General features: G+C 43.1%; 1 protein-coding gene across 3 annotated transcripts in view; it reads left to right on the top strand.

Annotated features, from left to right (window-relative positions):
• Nucleotides 1–20,315, top strand: part of LOC115474606 (serine/threonine-protein kinase PAK 3) — a 173,698-nt gene that overhangs the window by 87,329 nt on the left and 66,054 nt on the right. The window contains exons 5-8 of one of the 3 annotated variants that reach the window (XM_030210140.1): nucleotides 10,133–10,177; nucleotides 11,510–11,663; nucleotides 13,267–13,304; nucleotides 18,166–18,294. In XM_030210140.1, coding sequence (XP_030066000.1) covers nucleotides 10,133–10,177; nucleotides 11,510–11,663; nucleotides 13,267–13,304; nucleotides 18,166–18,294 — 366 coding nt within the window. Of the gene's footprint in view, nucleotides 1–10,132; nucleotides 10,178–11,509; nucleotides 11,664–13,266; nucleotides 13,305–18,147; nucleotides 18,295–20,315 lie in introns of all 3 variants that reach the window. The other 2 variants (XM_030210139.1, XM_030210138.1) reach the window with 2 other exon arrangements.

Raw genomic sequence — 20,315 nt, 5'->3', positions numbered from 1 at the left:
AAATGCCTTTTTAAAATTTTGACCAAAAATGGACGTGCGGCAAAATGAAATTTGACGCACATCCATTTTGGGTCTGAGATCTTACCACCAGCCATTGATTTAGCGGTAAGGTCTCGCGCGCTAACCGGGTGGTAACGGTCTATGCGCATCAAATCGCTTTTACCGCCTGGTAGGGATGCGTGCCAGAAAATAAATATTATTTTCTGACACAAGTAGTGGCTGCTCATCAAAAATGAAATTACCGCCCGGGCCACGTGGTAGCTGAGCGGTAACTCAGAATTGGCGCGCGTTGGGCGCACATAGGCACTAACGCAGCTTAGTAAAAGGGCCCTTAAGTTGTGCGACATGGCTAGTTAGTGGCTAGCTGCTAAGCGCTAATATTCAGGAGAGATAACTGGCAATCTTGTGCTGAATATTAGTGGTTAGCTGTCTAAGCGCTATTTAACTGGCCAGGAGCCGTTCCTGGCCGGTTAAATAGAGCTGAATATCAGGCCCTTACTTTCTTGCCTATGTCACGCAGCAATGGCAAACTGCAGCTGTCTGTGTTGAAACTGAATATCACTCCAGAACAGCCTAAGATCATGGGGAAGGTGTGTGGTAGAAGGAAGATTACATTAGTGGAGAGTATTCAGTGTACACTGTTAGCACCCCTGCAGATTAATCTATAGGGCGAGATGTTTAATATAAAGGGATCAATATTCAGCTGGCAGTGGTCACTGTTTTTTGGCCACAGCTGGCACTATACCCGGATAATCAGTGCCAGGCAATGTCCAGGCACTGTAATTGAATATCCAGTTATACGTGGAGGAGTGGCCTAGTGGTTAGAGCACCGGTCTTGCAATCCAGAGGTGGCCGGTTCAAATCCCACTGCTGCTCCTTGTGATCTTGGGCAAGTCTCTTAACCCTCCATTGCCTCAGGTACAAGCTTAGATTGTGAGCCCTCCTGGGACAGAAAAATATCTAGTGTAACTCAATGTAACCCACCTTGAGCTACCATTGAAAAATCTAAATAAATAAATAAAGCACTTAGACTTACAAAGTTCCATAGTAACCTGTGGAACTTTGTTAGTCTAAGGGGCCCTTTTACAAAGGCATGGGTAGCGTGTGCCCAATCAAAAGGTGTGGGACAGCTAATGCACGGGTAGTGTGGAGTTCCAGTCAGCACTACTGCCGGGGTAGCATGTGCACCTGGTGGGAATTCCACTGTAGAAAATAATTTTCTACCATGGGGGGGGCATTCCCAGTAACCAGCAGCACGCACATTGCATGGTACCATGTGAGCCCTTACTGCTAGGTCAATGGGTGACAGTAAGGGCTTAGGCCATAAATAGGTATGCACTAGTTTTAATATTAGTTCAGGCCCATTTTCCAGTCCATTAATATATAGCTTTTTTTTTCCTACCCATGGTAGAAAAAAGGCCCAGCATACGCCTAAAAGATGCGCCCACACTACTGCAGGCCACTTTTTACCACGGCTTTGTAAAAGGACCCCTAAGCACTTTGAAAATGAGCCTCATAGCTGGATAGCACTTATCCAGTTCAGTGCAATAATCTAGAACTGAACCTGATAAGGTAAATCGGATAAAAATAAGACTGTGTTTTATGTGGTTGTATTTATCTGGTTAACCCAGTTCAGTGCTGAATATTGACTCCACCCCCGGACTGTCCACAAAATATCCAATTTAGGTATATTCACTGTCACTATTCAGTTAGGTGCTGCTGAATATACCCAGTTAGCCCCAGACAAGCCTCTCCTGGCCGTTTAAATCGCTTTGATTATCGACCACAAAGAATCTAGTAGAAGGTTCCATTGTCGCCAGTCTCTATGACACAGGGTGGGTTCTGCCTTGCTACAGGGTCAGGGAGCTAAGGTAGCCCTTTTCACTAGCCTGCTTTTCTTGAAATGTATGTGGTCACTTTTAACCCATGTAGATAGAACTTGGGTTTGTCAGGGAGACCTGCAGTGTTGTTAATCTTTGAGAATTAGCAGCTGTAAAGTCCATCCATGTTGCATCTGCTATCTGGGTGACTGAGATGGGCTTCTGGAAATACCATACACATAGTCGCATAGTAAATGTCGGCAGATCAGGACCTGCACAGTTCATCCAGTCTGCCCAACAAAATGGTCAGAGTGTATCTGGCACACTGTGCAGGTTCCACTTCATGATTAAACACTAGTATGTGTCTGTCTCTCCCTGCCAGTTTCGGTGCACAGACTGTAGAAGTCTGTCTGACACTGGTCCTGTTTTCCAACTACTGGAGTTGAGACCCAGACTGTAGAAGTCTGGCCAGCAATGGTCCTAGTTTACTTTATTTGAATTTCTAGACCGCTTGTACCAAAGCAAGTTCTAAGCGGTTTACAAATGTTCAAGAATATAAAGTAACTGAGACAATCCTCCAGGAATTACAGGAAATATAAAATTTACAATAAACTCAACCTCTGGAGCTCCCATCAAAGCTTACTCCAGCCATCAAGTTTTATTTTAATTGACTTCCATCCTTTTTCTATATAGTGTCATGGGCAAGGGGGAATCTGCTATGGTTTAGCTCTCTTATATCTCCCCCTCCCAGACACAAACCCGGAACAGTTCTTAGAAATACGCCAAGGAGCTTTATTATAATTCTTAAAACACAGCCTTCACTGTTGACAGATATATTGCTGTCTTCACTTTCCAAACAATAAACACAGCTTCAGTTTTGGCAGATATAGTCTCACTGCAGTTTCCAAACAATAAACACAAAGTCCTCAAGCATAACAACTTGTGTAGTCCCTGTTCTTTTTCCTCTCAGCACAGTTCAAACACAAAGCAAATACAACTTTGACTTTCACATGTGGGCATGTGGGCTGAGCAGCCAGGCCTCACCTCCTTCCATGATCTTAAGCCTTCCTCAGCTTCCTGGTCCAGCATCCTGTTTAGGGTCCTCCATGCCCCTGATTAGGATACCCGCATACTCCTGCTGGCAATCAGCACCCACAACTCCTTAGTACAGCCTTTAGGGTCCTCCTTGCCCTGGGTTGTGTAGCCTGTTTACTCCTGCTGGCCAGTTGCTGTGAGGGAGCTCCTCTCCCTGGGCTGGGGCTCTTTCCTCTGGTTCCTTCTCTCTCCCAGGGTTCTGCTCCTTCTATCCCTTTAGCTCTCTACTTTCTACTCAGGAGTTCTCAACCCCTCCCTATGGGGCTCCTCCTTCCCTTGACTGGAAGCCAGGAGTCTAAGGAAACTGGAAGCTTCTCTCTCTAAGGACAGAAGCCAAGTTACCCATTTCCAGACTGAATACCTTTTGGCCAGTCCTGGTTTTGAACCTAAATCTCAAAGCATTGTGGGATTTGTATTGTCTAATCTTGTCCATTGAAATCTGTGCTGCATTTCCCATAATGCATCTGAATAGGGTGGTCAGAAATCCAGGACTGTCCCAAATCTCCAGCCTGGACATGGGTAACTTGGCATCTCTGTCTCTAAGTGGCTTCCCTGTTTCCTAGGGAACACTAAAACACCTGTAAATCCTTGGGATTCCACTCCAGGCTTTCTTTCCTTTCCTTCCTGAGGTCTGAATCCCTCCTAAGGCTACTTTAGACAACCAAAGTGGGAGAAATGGAATGGGTTCCCTGACTGCACCTCTCAATACCACAATAGGAATCCTCTGTCTTTATTCCATGCATTCTTGAAATCTGTAAACATGCAGGTTGATTCCCTGATCTGAACATACTCATAGGAGTTTTTCTGTGGAAGCCTGAACATAATTTTAGATGCTAAATTACCCACCTAAATTGCAGTCTGTTTGGAGGTAATTTTATAAAACATTTTCTGCATGTAAAGCATGTTTTATGCATGGCAAAGAGCTCTTCTAAAAGTTATGCAGCTGAATATGTACACTCCCACTTAGCCACCTCTCTCCTCTTCAATCGGTCCAAAACTCTGCGGCGCGACTCATTTTTCACCAGAATCGCTTTGCTCACATTAGCCCTCTCCTCAAGTCACTTCACTGGCTCCCTATCCGTTTCCGCATTCAATTCAAACTTCTCTTACTGACCTATAAATGCATTCACTCTTCCACTCCCCAGTACCTCTCCCTACGCCCCCCCTCAGGCACTCTGTTCTGTAGATAAATCTCTCTTGTCTGTCCCCTTCTCCACTACTGCTAATTCCAGACTCCGTTCCTTTTACCTCGCTGACCTCACGCCTGGAATAGACTTCCCGAACATGTACGTCTAGCCCCGTCTTTGCCCGTTTTCATATCCAGGCTAAAAGCCCACCTCTTTAACACTGCTTTTGACTCCTAATCACTGCTCACTTGCCTGTACCTTTTATCCCCACCTCTTTAATTCCCTTACCTCTTAATTGTTCTGTCTGTTTGTCTGTCCTATTTAGATTGTGAGCTGTTTGTGCAGGGACTGTCTTTACGTGTATGGTGTACAGCGCTACATATGCCTTGTAGCGCTATAGAAGTGTTAAGTAGTAGTAGTAGTAATATAAGTAGGTGCACCCACAAGATTGCATGCAGGCATACCTGTAGACAGAGTTTGGGCACAGCTGGAGAGGAGTTGCGATTTATACGCTTGTATCTTGCACCTTCTTTGGAGCAGGTGTAAATTTGTGTGAGAGAATGTGTGCTCTACTGGGGATCATTATAGGCGTCTCTCTTTTATGGTTTATTACATTTGGGTGCTCATTTTCAAAGCACATAGACTTACAAAGTTCCATAGCGCTGCGTAACCCTAGTGGCGCTCTAGAAATGTTAAATAGTAGTAGTAGTAATAGTATAGTAACTTATGGAACTTTGTAAGTCTAAGTGCTTTGAAAATGAGTCTCTAGACATACCACAAAGTAACAACTTAATAAAAACAAAATAAAAAAAAAACAGACTAACATAACTGAATGTACAAATCATAAGAATAATGTCAAATTGAATAAAATCATGTTTTAAAAAATTACAAAAATAGAGTAATTTACAAAAGAAGATTTAATAACAAATACAAAAGAAGAAATAATAACAAATACATGGCACCTCTGTTCTCTTTATAAAATAACAAAAATATAAATAAAGATGCGCAGTAACAAACCAAGGGCCTCTTCTGTCAAGCTGCGCTAGCAGTTGCCATGCAGCAATAATCACAGTGGCTGGACGTTTACTGTACCTTCCTTCTTGGTTATGTGTCATTGTATCATGTCAGTATTTACATAGTAAATGCCTGTTTAGCATTTGGTCTGCCTGGAAGCAGGAATACCTGCTTGAACTGTTGAGTTTGAATGTTGGCCTTTAAGTTGCGATCCTCACTGATACATGCTGATACTTCATCTCTGCATGTTTGTAGCAGAAATGTTGGGTCCCTGGCAGGAAAGATGGAATATCATTTTCTTCTGGTGAAATAGTGTGGTAGCCGTATTGGTGCACTTTAAAGTTTAATAAATATTGGACCAACAATGCATTTTTGACCAACTTTTGGAGTCCAGAATTACCTTCCACAGGTAAGAGTGAAAGATGACAATACCTCCTTTTCCCCTTGAGTTTTTCATCAAAATGCTTTTATGTTTGACATATATTCTGATTTTTGTCAACTTTTGCTCATACTGAGGCCAATACACAACGTAATACGGGTTTTACTGGCTGAGCAATGGGCTCAATGTGGGTATTGCGTGGAAACCGTTACCCCAGACCTCATTAAAATGCATGTTAAGGCAATCATTAGGTATTCTGCAGCCGTACTCAATTAAAAAAAAAAATTTCATCCACATTGTGAGCAGGAAACTTTGTGCCAGATCTGGAGCAAGTAGATGGGTTGGTTGAAAGGAGCGAGTGTATAGCGGCACCCCTTCTCTCCCTCCAACCTAACTACCCTGTCCCAGATTGCTTCCCAACTTGGCTACCAACTTCCCCAGCTACTAAAAATAAATAAATACAATTTCCCATGTGGTCTAGTGCCCCCCCTCCTGACCTGCCCCCCCCCCCCCCCCCCCCCGTCCCTTAATATAAAAAAAAATGGCCTGGTGGTTTAGTGGCATTCTTCCCTCCACTCACTCTTGCCTCAGTAGCTATCATCTTCAAAATGGTGGCACTCTGCCTGCACAGTGTATTCTGGGATTCACCAGGCAAGTTGTAGAATCCAAGGGAATTTCTTCCTTATATAGTACTGGCCCTACCTGGTGCATCATGCTGCCATTTTGAAGATGACAGCTACTGAAGCAAGAGCGAGTGGGCATCATTCCTACTTCGTTCAAAGTACAGGGATGGGGGGGCCTCACTTGGGGTCATGGGGTGAGTGGGGAGCACACTAGATTATCAGGGATTTTGGGGGGGGACTGGAGGGGGGGGGAGAAGGAGTGGACTACTAGATTACCAGGGAATTTGTGTGGGAGAGAGGGAGGGAGGGGGCCGGGGGACCACTAAACCAACAATGCATCCTTTTATCCTTTATCATATTAGAGGGGGTTGGATTGAGAAGGAGGCCAGGGAGCCATTAGTCCATCAGGGCATTTGTTTTTGTTTTTTTAGTATTAGGAATATGTTTTTTTTTTGGGGGGTGGGGGGGTGGGGGGAGGCTGAAATAGGTTTCAGGTTGGAGTTGGGGATAAGGGGCTGAGGCATGCTTGTGTGTGTGTGTGTGGTGGTCAATTGCTTGAGCCAATCACTGCTCAGGAATTGACAGGAAAGTTGACATTTAGCAATGAGCTACAGGTTTACTGCCATGAGTTTAACGAGGCAACAATTAGCATGCTCATTGATTAGAGCATGCTGCAGCATTTTATTGGCACTAACTTCATGGTAAAGACTCTACCGTGAGCCTTTGAACATCAGCCCCACTGTTCTGACCTGAGTAATGAGGTTTGGGCCTCTGAATGCTAATCAAAAAATGTAACAAGTTAGTCAAATAAAAAAGTCACATTATTTTACCTTTTTTTTTTTTCCATTTATTAACATTTTCTTCTGAAAATCACTTAACGGAAGTGACCTGCGAAGGCATATTTAAGATTTTCTTATATATGGAATGATGGCAAATAAAGTTCAACTGGTCTGCTCAATTACTTATTAAAGTTTAGCTAATAAAGAACCCACTGTACAACAGGGTTTTCCTTTTTTATATCTAGGCCCTAAATCTCATAGTTAAACCCTGATTGGGCTCAAACTTCCATGCAGTAGGAATCATAAAACATTGCCAGATCAATTACATCACTGGATCCATTAGTGCAAACATCATTATTCTGTCAGAGGGACTATAGGGTCTGCTAACTATTTGTTCCTCTCTAATCTGCATAGGTTCCCATATTGTTGATTAGTTTCTGTATTTAGAACGGTTGCTAATAACACATTATGCCTCCATCTCAAATGTTAAGGTAGATGCTTTTGGAAGGGTAACTGACACCCCCCCCCCCCCCCCCCCCCCCCCGGTGGAAGTTTTTGTTTTTTTTTAAGATTCTAACTATGTGAATGTTACCTTGAAGAAAAGCTGCAAATGCAGGAGGCACACTTTCTTTCTAGGGTGATCATGGACGCATTCTGGTGCACCTTTGTGGCTTTGATGGTAGCAATATGTAAAAGAGGCAAAAGACTTATTTGTGTACCCTTGTGGGCCTCAGATATGGCCCTATAGAGTTGAGTATATAAAAGAAAATATTGAAAGATGATTGTAAAGCGCTGATCAGATGACTGAATTGGTCTAGTGTTCTTGGCCTCTTACTCTTGAGTACAGTATACTCTCCTGTTGGTGAATACTAATTTACTAGAGGCAGGCATTTGATTATTTCTTCTCTTTTAATAACTATCTCACAACTCTCATTAACCTACAATCCACTAGATCCAATACCATCATCTTGGTTAAAAAAAATCCTTCTTTAGAAGTGCAAAGTTATCTTCACTCGATCATTACAAAAAGCCTCATAGAAGGACTAGTCCCTCAAGTTCTTAAAGAGGCTTTGAAGAAACCTACATTAGATCCTCAGTTTCCGGGAAACTATCGTCCAGTTTCCAATCTACCATGTATATCTAAAATATTGGAAATAGTTGTGTTTAAGCAACTGCAATCCTACGTCGAGATGAAGAATTTATTACACCCCAGACAATCAGGTTTTAGAAAAGGTTACAGCACAGAAACGGTTTTGACATTATTTTTAAGTGAAATCCATTCTAGATTAGAGCAAGGATATATTGCACTAGTTGTTTCACTTGATCTGTCTACAGCTTTCGATCTGATAGATCATACTTTATTATTACAAAGGCTAAAGGAAATTGGGATCTCAGGTACGATTTATGACTCGTTCGCCTCTTACCTTACAAATCGTTCATTCAAAGTCATTCAAAATCAATCTACTTCAAATTCATACTTCAGTTTTTGTGGGGTACCACAAGGATCGGTTTTATCTCCTATGTTATTCAATTTATATGTTAGTCCACTTTCATTGCTCATCCAGTCTTTAGGTATTAGTTTTTATTCATATGCGGACGACTTCTTCCTAATTCACTATGTGAAAGCAATAAACATTGATCTAACGCCAATTCAAACCTGTCTTGAGGAGGTGGCCAATTGGCTAACGAAGCATAAACTAGTACTAAATCCAGAAAAAACGATAAGATCATGGATAACGGGCCCTGGACCTATTCTATCTCTAATACCTATTTTGTTTGGTAAACAAATACCTACGGTACAGTCATTTAGGTACCTTGGTATTATTATTGATTTTTCCATAACCTTTAGGGAGCAAATATCCGACGTGATAAAGAAATCTTTTTATCAACTAAGTAAATTACGCTCAATTAGAAACTCCATAGATAAATCCTCTTTACGTACACTAACTTACGCCTATATTTTATCACGTTTAGATTATTGTAATATAGTGTATGCAGGTCTTTCAAAACTTACAGATGATACAAAATACAGCAGCTCGTATTATCTTTAGAGCTTCAAAATATGACAGGATCACTCCATTGTTACATCAATTGCACTGGCTTCCAATAGAAGCAAGGATAAAATTCAAAGTTCTGACATTGACACACAAAGCTTTTTATTTATCTAGTCCATCATATCTGTCTAACCTCACTATCCCCTATACACCAACTCGGACACTTCGGTCATTGACAGACAATAGACTTGTAATTCCATCTCCATCTAAAGCTAGATGGGAATCAATGCGAACACTGGCATTTTTTTTCTTAGCTCCCTCACTTTGGAATTGTCTTCCTAAAGAACTTAGGTTTGAAGATTCTTATACTCATTTTCGTAAAGCTTTAAAAACACATTTCTTTCGAGAGTCATTTGAAAAAAACCGCATAAAATAAAAATAAAGGGGGAAAAAAACTTTTAGTTTTTCAATTTTTATCAATGTTTTTATGACTATAGCTTGTGAAATCTGTATGTGTGTTGACTTTTTGCAGTGCTTTTCTATCATAAATGGATTTCAGAGTATGTCTACTTATTGTTTTATTGTTATTTGAATGTTATTTTATATTGTAAACCGTCTGATTTACCTTTGTAATAAGTGATGGTCTAGTAAATAAATAAATGATAAACAATAATAATTTCTGTTTTGTTAAATAGGTTATATAGTAGCTAAGAATGTGATATTTCTTGGTGCTTTCAATGTGTTAACGGACACTGAGTAATGTCTTTTGTTGTAGGAAGTCATCTAGGGTAGGATTTCCCATACCTCCCTTGAGAGTTCCATAACAATCTTGATTTTCAGGATATCTGTAATGAAAATGCATGAGATAGATTTGCTTGTACTGCAGACCTCATAGATGCAAATTGATTTCATGCATAGATTGTGGGCAACCTTTGGGGTTCCCAGGATAGGTTTGGGAAGTCCTACTTGAAGGCTGGTTGGTACACCTACTTTCCTTTGAGGTCCTCTTGCCCAACCAGCGTTAGTCTGCCTCTCTTTAATCATAAGAGAAAATCCCTGCTGTTAACTAATTCATAGTATGCTTCCAAACTTGAGATTAATTGTAGTGTATGTTTTCCAAAATCTGGTCTCCTTTCACCTGCTTCACACTTAATCTATTGGATAATTTTTAATTGTTCCATTTTACTGTGGGAGAGCTTTCCCACATTTTGGCCCCTTGTCTCCGTTTCCCTACCACAACCTAAGTTGTCCCACATTCTGTTTTAACTTTCTTTTCTTTTCTTTATTTACATCCATTGCAGCCAGATCTCTATGGCTCACAGATGGCCACAGGGAAGCTTCCAGAGGTGCGTCACAGGCCCAAAAGAAGCTTGCAGCAAAGTGCTTCTTTCAGATGTCATAGCACTACAGGAGAAGGTTCATTGGTGTGCAGTAGATTTGTTGCTTGGCTTCTCCCACTATTTTTTTTTTTTTTGTCATTCAGTCCCACACTCTGGAGGCCCATGTCACCTCTTAGGAAGATACCATGTAGCATTTATAGTGCGCACTGAGGTGCACTAAGATATACCTCAAGCACAGAAATATGCTTTGAGGTCTTTGTTTACTTCTATAAGTCAGCTGTTCCGTTGAAAAGAGAATCCCCTAGGATCCAGCTAAAAGCACTGGGTACCTAAATTGGAAATGGAATATAGAGTATTTTTGTACAAAGTTGGCAGCTTATTGTGATGGGATCTTTCTCTAAATGCCACCCTCGTTCTTTAGATGATGGGATGTTTATGACGCTTTGGCCCTTCCAGCCTGTTTTCTCTGCCCCTTCTTTCCTTAGATGGTTTGCCCTACACATAGGAAGCTTTTGTGGCTCAAAAAACAGGCTTCCATGCTAGCAGTGTTACAACTCAGTGTTATAAACTACTTCTTTTTCTAAAAACAGAATTTCCCAATGGCATAAAAAATAAGAATTAAAAAAAATAAAAAAAAACAACTTTTTTATGACCTCCTCCTGCTTTCCTAAACTTTATGCTTAGTACCTAGCTGTACTGTTTTGGTGGTTTCTGAAAATTGATGTTCTGGGAGGTGGCGCTTTTCCTTTGACCTGAATTTTGATTTGAGAACTCTATTTGTTCTTTTGTTTAGCAGCAAAAGCCCAGTTTAAGAACAGTAAAATACACTGCATTTGTTAAACTTGCAATGTCTCCTGCTGTTAAATTTGATTGTCCAATTTCTTGCTGAATTGCATTGTATTAAACTATATTTTTTTATCAATAAAAGACTTTTTATAAATAAATTTTAAAAAATACACTGCGTTGTCAACAAATAAAGAGTAGTCTTGTTTTGTCTGCATTGAATCACCAGGGGAAGGAAAGCTAACCCATAACACCATTATTCCATTGAAGAGTAGAGTCAATTTTGAGGACATGTTCATGCACTTTTTTTTTTCTTTTATCGCAGTCATAACTATTTTTTTTTAAGTTGGATCCTGAGCTTAGCTGTACTGTGTGTTTTGACAGAGAATGACTTACTTCTGTAGGCTTCCTGTACCTGATGCCTATCCAAGCTCCTAAAACTAACCTGATTGGTAGCATGGTTTGCTTGGTAAGAAACGGTAGTGGTGGGGGCTAAATGATTGGTACCGGGCTACCCTTAATGTGTATGTTCGTTTCCCTTTTGGACATTTTTAGGGAATTCCAGAGCAGTGGGCAAGGTTGTTACAGACATCCAACATTACCAAGCTGGAGCAGAAGAAGAACCCTCAGGCTGTTCTCGATGTCCTCAAATTCTATGATTCCAAAGAGACCGTAAACAACCAGAAATATATGAGCTTTACATCTGGAGGTAAGGGGAAGATTGTGTTGTCCAGCAGTGATACAAGTGCAGAGTTCTATCTGTACATAATTAAAGTGCCAAAGGAGCTTTAGCCAAGTAAACCTGCCATTCTTTTAGCCCTCCAGAATCCCTTGATTCATTCTTCTACTTGTGGAGCTCATTACGGCGTTGATCGATGGTGTTTGTTTTATAAGATAACCTAGTGTCATTTTTGAACTGTTATATTCAGATTATCTGAATTTGACAATTCTAAGCTTACACGTCTGTGCTATTCCGCTCACCCTTTCAATTTTCTTGCACTACAATTGAAGGTAATGTGTTTGAGGATCTTTATCTCAACCTTTTGGATTGCACCATCCTAGAACCCTATTATGTGAAGGGCATCTGCCATGTTTACTTATTTTACTACCGTGTGTTGGGCTTGTTCTCAGCAAAACTAAAAGATGAGCTGTTGTCATCTTGATTTATTACAGCAGGCCCATGCTCTTACTTTTATTTTATTGCAAAATGGTTCCTTTAAGTTGCCTTGAATCTCCTGATTTACTTTCCCTTGTCTAGACTGGAACAACATTGTCTCAGTCTCCTTGGCCTGTCCCTGGTGAGCTGCAGCTGTGTTTCTCTGTTGCATTGTTTTGTGTATCTCCCTACTGCTGTTGCAGATTTCAAAGCATTGTAATTCTGCAGTCCATGACAATCTGTAGTTCCAGACTGCAGTCATCCTTCATCGGACAGTAGTTCTCTTGCAAAGAGTACTTCAAAATCCATAAACATTCAGAGACTGGAAGTAGTTAATGTGAAAAATTGCCCCCCCCCCCCCTTTTTTTTACATTTCTTATCACTTTGGCTTACAAAAATGTACAAAGTAACCATTGGAACCATAAAATCAAATGCGCCACTGCACTCCTTTTGATGGATTTGTATGCACCGGTTCACTATGATTTGTACCAGGGCCGCCGAGAGACTGAGCCGGGCCCGGGGCAGGGCCGCTGGGCCCAGGGCAGGGTCGCCGCCCCCCCCCCCCCCCCCAAAGGATCACTGCCACTGCTGCCTTCCTAGGACCGCTACCCGCCCCCCCCCCCCCCCACCACCACAACTGCAAATACTTTGGCTGGTGGGGAGCCTGAGGCCCCGCCAGCATAAGAGGTCTTCCTCCAGCGCTGCTCTTTACCGAGCATGCACGGCCTGAGGGGAAAAGCAGCTGCAGGGGCAGGCTATACGGCAGAGTGAAGAGCAGCGCTGGAGGAAAACCTCTTATGCTGGGGGGGGGGGGGGGGGAACCCCCGCCAACCAAACCAGAGACCTTTGCCCGAAGTCCTGCTATGTCTGCTCTTCCCCAGTCTCCAAGGGGGGCCCGGCGCCAGAGTTTTCTCTCTCCTGTGCCTGTCGGGATGTGATCACCCGGGTCTCGTCAGGAGCAGGAGAAAGAGAGAGGCCCAGGCCTGGGAAATTTTGTCCCTCCCCTCTCGGCGGCCTTGATTTGCACTACATTGTGACAACAGTAGGATGTGTGTGCTGAAACCTGAGTGGCTTGTTGATTCACTGTACTCATGATGCCCAAACTAACATCCTTCTGTGCTCTTGCATCTGACTGATTTCACCTCTCGCCTTTTAGATAAAAGCGCACATGGATACATAGCAGCTCATCCACTGGTAAGTGTGCTCACAATTTGGGGGGGGGGGGGGGTTATGGTGGCCCAGTTGCTGGGTATGCTCATACTGAACATTCGTGGAAATAGCTTGCTAGGGCAGATGTTAGTACCACTCCTGGCCAGATAATATTCATTATCAAAAAAGATAGAAACCTGTTGGAATCAAGCTCAATCTTAATAACTGCTAAATCAAAAACCTTTTTTTATGCTAATTATTTGGGCAAACACAGAGAGAACTACCTCACATTCCCTTTCACTCTTCACAACCCAATCAATTACATAAATAAATAATTATAGTGAACAGTGCTCAGACATAGGTCCACAAGTGAAGCTGACAAGCTATACCCTCGTTTCCACACACAGCATCACTGCACCGTCAAACCCTCCGTTCCTACCATTAGCAAACACTAAAATAACTTTGAAAGCTCAATGTACTTAGCTGGGGATGGTGAGGCGCTCTATATTCGCAGCGGGTAACGGTAACAGGTAATATTCATGTCTAGACTGATCTTTGCCAGCATAGCTTACCTTGTGAGGTCTCCCTACTGGTGTTGGAATCCTCCAGTTTTTGTCAGGACTGAAGTGGCACCACTGTTAGCAAATGGCATCATATTCCACACTGAGGAGAGGGCAATACTGGTTAAGGATATGCAGGTCAGATGTTTTACTTTGTTTTCCTGTGTCATTTGCAGGATTTTTTGCTTTGTGTTTGCTTTTCTGCAATGAAATTAAAAAAAGAAATGTCACAATATTGCTCAACTATGCATATGTTATTTATTCCTCAATGGCATGCACTATTCATGATGTGAGGAAAATGCTGAAATTTTGGGTTTCTTTCCTTTCATTTTGTTTAGACAGAGATATAAAACAAGTTGGGAAGTGTTGTTTCAAATGAATGCATATCCCTAACACTGGTATCACTACTGTGTGGCTCTGTAAATTGCTTTATTTGTACAACAGAAAGGCAGTATATCAAATCCCATTACCCCCCCCCCCACTTACCTTTCTATCAAAACATGGCTGTTTATAGCAGTGGTAGCACGGTAAGTCCCAGTGCTCTGGACTTCTGTTTCTGTTGTGACTGAGGCACCTTTCCTGCTTGATCTGCTCTCTTGTACTGTCAAAGTAGGTGGACAAATGCTTGAGGCTCCCTTCTTTGGTGAAGGGACACTGAAGTATGATAGTTTTCTTTCTACTTTTCTCCATGTCTTAAGTCCCAGATCTAAGCAAGACCTGACTGAACCCCTGCATTCAGGAGAGGAGGGAGTTTCAAGTCAGGGAAACCACAGAATCCTCATAAACTGACGCTCCCCCCCCCCCCTGACACTTTTAATTCTTCTTTACCCCAATTTCCCATGCATGTGGCTGCAAGCTGTGAGGTTAGCAGAAGTGCTCTTCCTGGAGCTCAGCATGCCAGGCATAAGCTTTGTAGCTATTGCTGTAGGCATGTGTCTCCTTTCTCCCCATGAGGATTTGCTGTGCCCCTGGTCCCTGGAGGAGTAGCCTAGTGGTTAAAGCACCAGTCTTGACATCCAGAGGTGGCTAGTTCAAATTCCACAGCTTCTCCTTGTGATCTTGGGCAAGTTACTTAACCCTCCATTGCCTCAGGTACAAAATTGTGGGGTCTTTTACTAATGCTTAGCTCGAGCTATCTGCAGCAGGGCCCATGGGAATAAAATGGGCCCTGCTTCAGATAACTCGAGCTAAGCTTTAGTAAAAGACCCCCCCCCCCTTAGATTGTGAGCCCTCCAGGGACAGAGAAATGCTCAATGTACTTGAATGTAACTCACCTTGATCAACTACTGAAAAAAGGTGTGAGCAAAATCCAAATAAATAAATACATACATTTAAACAGCAGGAATGGATAAGAACATAAGAATAGCCATACTGGGGCAGACTGATTGCAATATCCTGCTTCCAGCAGTGGCCAGTCCAGGTCACAAGTACCTCACAGAATCTCAAAGAGTAGCAAGTTTCCATGTTACCGATCCCAAAGATTAGTACTGGCTTTCTCCATGTCTATTTTATGAAATCAGATTGGGGGGGGGGGGGGGGGGATGATAGTCGCAAACTCAGATCTTGTGCTTGTCAGCATTTTGCCCAGCTTGACTCGTGAGACTGCTGTGGGAGGTTCTGGTGGCCATCTTGGGAATGGAAACAGCACAAGCAAGAGCAACTGGAGATTGCTCCGGCTTATGCTTCTTCCAGTCCCAAGACGGTTGCAGTCAGGGACAAGAGCGACTGGGGATCGCTCTTGCACTGAAAACCCAGTAGACCACCAAGAGGTTTAAAGGTAGACCCGGGGAAGGCCTTCAGGTGGTGGGAGGGAAGGAGGAGGGTGCCAAGAGTGATCACTGAGGTTGGGGGGGGGGGAAGAGTAGCAGCAGCGGTGACAGCAATCGCTGTGGGGTAGAGCCACCGAGAGTGGCCATGGAGAGGAAGGGGTTTGGTTGTAGCTGAAACCGAACTGCAAATTTTGGTTGCTGGTTTGGGTTAAAACCGACAATCCGGTTTATGTGGGCCTTTAATATCAACAGAAAAAAATATTCAGATAACGGTACATATTTATGGTATAGTATGCTCCTTCAGTGTCGACACAATAAAACATCTTTAGACCGCATAAGGCGAAGGTGGAGCAGTGGAGGAGTGGCCTAGTGGTTAGGGTGGTGGACTTTGGTCCTGGGGAGCTGAGGAACTGAGTTCGATTCCCACTTCAGGCACAGGCAGCTCCTTGTGACTCTGGGCAAGTCACTTAACCCTCCATTGCCCCATGTAAGCCGCATTGAGCCTGCCATAAGAGGGAAAGCGCGGGGTACAAATGTAACAAAAATAAAATATAGACAAGACAGAGTAACATGAGTCAGATAGAAACTTTGGGGAATAACTTAAAACAGGTTGTATGTGGAGTCAGAAAGGTGCATGAGAATGATCTCAGCTAGGGTAGGAGTGGATAAGCAAGTTCTGCTACAGTACTGTATTTGCAGCCAATGTTAGTCCTTGTGTGTGTGAGACTAGGAAGTTTAAAACAAGTTTGGGCAAATTCCTAGAAGAAAATTCTATAAACCAAGTCAGTGCTTATCCCTGGAGGTAAGTAGTTTGAAGCTCCCTATTTTTTGAGATCCTGACAGGTACTTGTGACCTCAGTTGGCCACTGTGGGAAACAGGATGTTGGGCTAGATGGACCATCAGTCTGACCCAATATGGCAATTATGTAAATGTATTCAATGATTCTATGTGGGGTTTTTTTTTTTTTAACTAAAATAAAACCATGAAGTAATCATTGGTTTGTCAGACAGCATTTCTAGTGGATTAGTACTGTTTTCCAGCCAAACAGAATGACTGTTCACTGGAACCAAAAAAGAACATTTGACCTGATATTTAAATGCAGGCTGCATTGTTTAAATTTTTCCCGTATACTCAGTGTTGCTATCTAGATTGCAAAAGTCATTGAATGTACCTTCAGATAACTTTAGGATAGCAGCTGTTTAAGAATAGAAGAGTTTGGGCTTGACAATAGCCCATCTTACTTGTAGAATGTAGGCAGTCTGACTAATCTTGCCACCCTGTCCCCAAAACATGCCTCTGTTCCTGGTTGGTAAATCTCATTCATTTCTGTGGCACTGTTTCTGACCATTCCCCTGAGCCATCCACTCCCTCTTCTCATTATCTACACACAATGACATCCCCTTGCCCACACCATTTCTCAGATTAAACGTTTCATATGGGGCCTTTTTACACCAAGGTTCAAATGTGCTCAAGTTAAGCATCCTCCAGGCATATAATAGTAAAGGGTTTATACCACTTTCAGGCTATAAAAACAGAAGTAAAAGAGCCAGAATATTAAGCATCAAACACCCCCCCCCCCCCCCCCCCCGATATTCAGCGCTATTTAACTGGTCAGAATGGCTGCTGACCGGTTAAATAGCAATTAACCGGCTATCCGCCAATATTCAGTGGGGAATAACTGGTTATCTCCCACTGAATATCCCCAGTTAGCAGCTAGGGGATAGCTGGTTATATTGGCCAATATAACCGGCTATCTGCCATTTTTTTTTTTAAACCAGGTTTTGTGGCCTTATTTGGCCATGTAAAAACCTGGTATATCTTTGTACAGGTTAAAGATAACCGGCTAAGTCTGAATATTGACTTAGCCGGTTATCTTTAAACCGGCCAAAAATAAACCGGACGTTGAGTGCCGGTCACCGGAAATGACCCGGCATTGAATGTCCTGGCTTAGCACCGAGTTAGCCGATTTAACTCCTGTGGTCTGAATATCGACCCTGGAGTCTTTTTCAGGCTGTGACATCTAATCAGAAAAAGGGGGGGACCTGTGTGGTCTCACAAGTCCTTGCATTGTAACCGCTTTTTTGTTGGTCTGATAAAAGGTATTGAATATCCCAAAACAGATGGGGTCAATGCTGGACATAATAAGGACAATTTCTATAGCCTCTCAGAGTAACAAATGGGCATTTTAATTTATTTTTCCGTCTCCCCCCTTTTTTAATTGATATATGTTTGTAAAATTCTTTTGACCTGGGAGGTGTTAGAAATTATTAGCTATCCAAGGTGATTAGCACTGACCCACCTTTCTTGGGATTTTTAAAAAACTTATTTCAGTAGATGTGGCTTGCTGTCTTCCCTTTTGGGGTCTGCAACCTGCACAGATTGTTTTATGCTGTAAACTGCATAGATGTCTTACTGACCTATTGTGGTACATCAAGCACAGTAAATAAATAAATAAATTGCAATGGCAAAGAGATTTCAAGTCGATCCCCCGCTTCATCTTTTGCTTTAAATCTTGTTGGCATGCCCTTTAAAAAAAAACTTGAACATCTGTTCATCAGGATTCCCCCTCCCCACAGAGCACAAAAACTGCATCAGAGCCTCCTTTGGCCCCCGCGGTTTCAGAAGAAGAAGATGAGGAAGAAGAAGATGATGATGAGGATGAGATTCCACCCGTTATTGCAGCTCGACCAGAGCACACAAAATCAGTAAGTCAGTATTATTGCTTAGAGTTGAGCCATACTGTAACAATCAATCAGTATACCCAGTGAAATAAAATGAATTTGTAATAATTGGTAGCTGTTGATTAGCCTGAAGCTTATTCTGCAGATTCTGAGAGCAATTTTCAAAGCCATTTTGGTGAGTGAAACAGTGTTTTACCCATAGAAATGTTCTGTTTGAAAATTGCTCACCCTATATGCTGGTGAAAATATGTACATTGTTGCATAACACATGTACTTTCACTTGCACTGAGAGAAGTTTCTGAGGCAAGGACTGCAACAGCATGCATACCGGAGAAAGTACCCATACACGGGTGCAAATCTTTCTGTGCACTATTTTCCTCAGGAAATTTTCAAAAAGAAAATGCAGAGTCACCAAATTGGCACACGGTCTGTGTGTAGAAATTATCTGCAGACTTTACATCCATGTAGGGCAGTTTGATATGACAGGGTGCATTAAAAAGGAAAAAAGGGTCCAAAATGCACATGTGTTCCAAGGCACGGGCAATTTATGTGCATGTACTCTGAGGGTCATTCTTTAACAACATGCCCTTTAGAGAGGTGCTGGTTATAGCGCCTATTCTATAAAGAAAAGTAAGTTCCTACTTTTTCTTTATAGAATACTAGTAAAAAAGGCCCATTTCTGACACAAATGAAACGGGCGCTAGCAAGGTTTTCCTCGGAGTGTGTATGTTTGGGAGAGTGTATGTGAGAGTGACTGTTTGAGAGTCGGAGTGAAAGTGTGATTGTGTGAGAGAGAGCGTGAGTCTGGGTGTGAGTGTGTTTGTGAGAGAGTGTGTGTGTGAGAATGAGAGTGTGTGCAAGTGTGTATGTGAGACACAGTGTGAGTGAGAGTGTGTGTGTGTGGGCGAGAGAGAGAGTGTGTGTGAGACACAGATTCTCTGTTTGAGTGAGTGTATGAGACCAAGCGAGTGTGTGAGTGACTGTGTGGCACATAGAGAGTGAATGTGATACAGTGTGAGACAGAGTGTGTGAGAGTGAGAAAGACATTGTATATGAGAGAGAGAGAGAGTGTGAGCCGTGCCCTCCCAATCCATGGCCATCTGTCCCCTGCCCCCTCCATTCATCCTTTTCCAGCAATTCCCCTCTGTCCGTGAGCCCTGCCCTCCCAATCCATGGCCATCCATGTTTGTCTGTCACCTGCCCCCTCCATTCATCCCTATCCAGCATTTCCCCTCTCTGCTTGAGGCCTGCCCTGCAATCCATATCCATCCATGCCCATCTGTCCCCTCCATTCATCCCTATGCAGCAATTCCCCTCTCCCTGAGTCCTGCCCTTCCAATCCATGCCCATCCATGCTCCTCTGTCACCTGGCCCCTCCATTTTTCCCTATCCAGCATTTCCCCTCTCTGCCTGAGGCCTGCCCTGCAATCCATATCCATCCATGCCCATCTGTCCCCTCCATTCATCCCTATGCAGCAATTCCCCTCTCCCTGAGTCCTGCCCTTCCAATCCATGCCCATCCATGCTCCTCTGTCAACTGGCCCCTCCATTTTTCCCTATCCAGCATTTCCCCTCTCTGCCTGAGGCCTGCTCTGCAATCCATATCCATCCATGCCCATCTGTCCCCTCCATTCATCCCTATCCAGCAATTCCCCTCTCCCTGTGTCCTGCCCTTCCAATCCATGCCCATCCATGCTCCTCTGTCACCTGGCCCCTCCATTTTTCCCTATCCAGCATTTCCCCTCTCTGCCTGAGGCCTGCTCTGTAATCCATATCCATCCATGCCCATCTGTCCCCTCCATTCATCCCTATCCAGCAATTCCCCTCTCCCTGAGTCCTGCCCTTCCAATCCATGCCCATCCATGCTCATCTGTCACCTGGCCCCTCCATTTTTCCCTATCCAGCATTTCCCCTCTCTGCCTGAGGCCTGCTCTGTAATCCATGCTCCTCTGTCCCCTGCCGCCTCCATTCATCCTTTTCCAGCAAGTCCCCTCTCGCCCTTCCATGACCCCCCCCCCCCTCGCATCCATGCTACGCTCTCTCCC

Source organism: Microcaecilia unicolor, chromosome 7, assembly GCF_901765095.1.
Source record: "Microcaecilia unicolor chromosome 7, aMicUni1.1, whole genome shotgun sequence".
NCBI classification, from domain to species: domain Eukaryota; kingdom Metazoa; phylum Chordata; class Amphibia; order Gymnophiona; family Siphonopidae; genus Microcaecilia; species Microcaecilia unicolor.
Note: the sequence above shows the minus strand (reverse complement) of the source record. Positions and strands in the feature narration are given on the sequence as shown.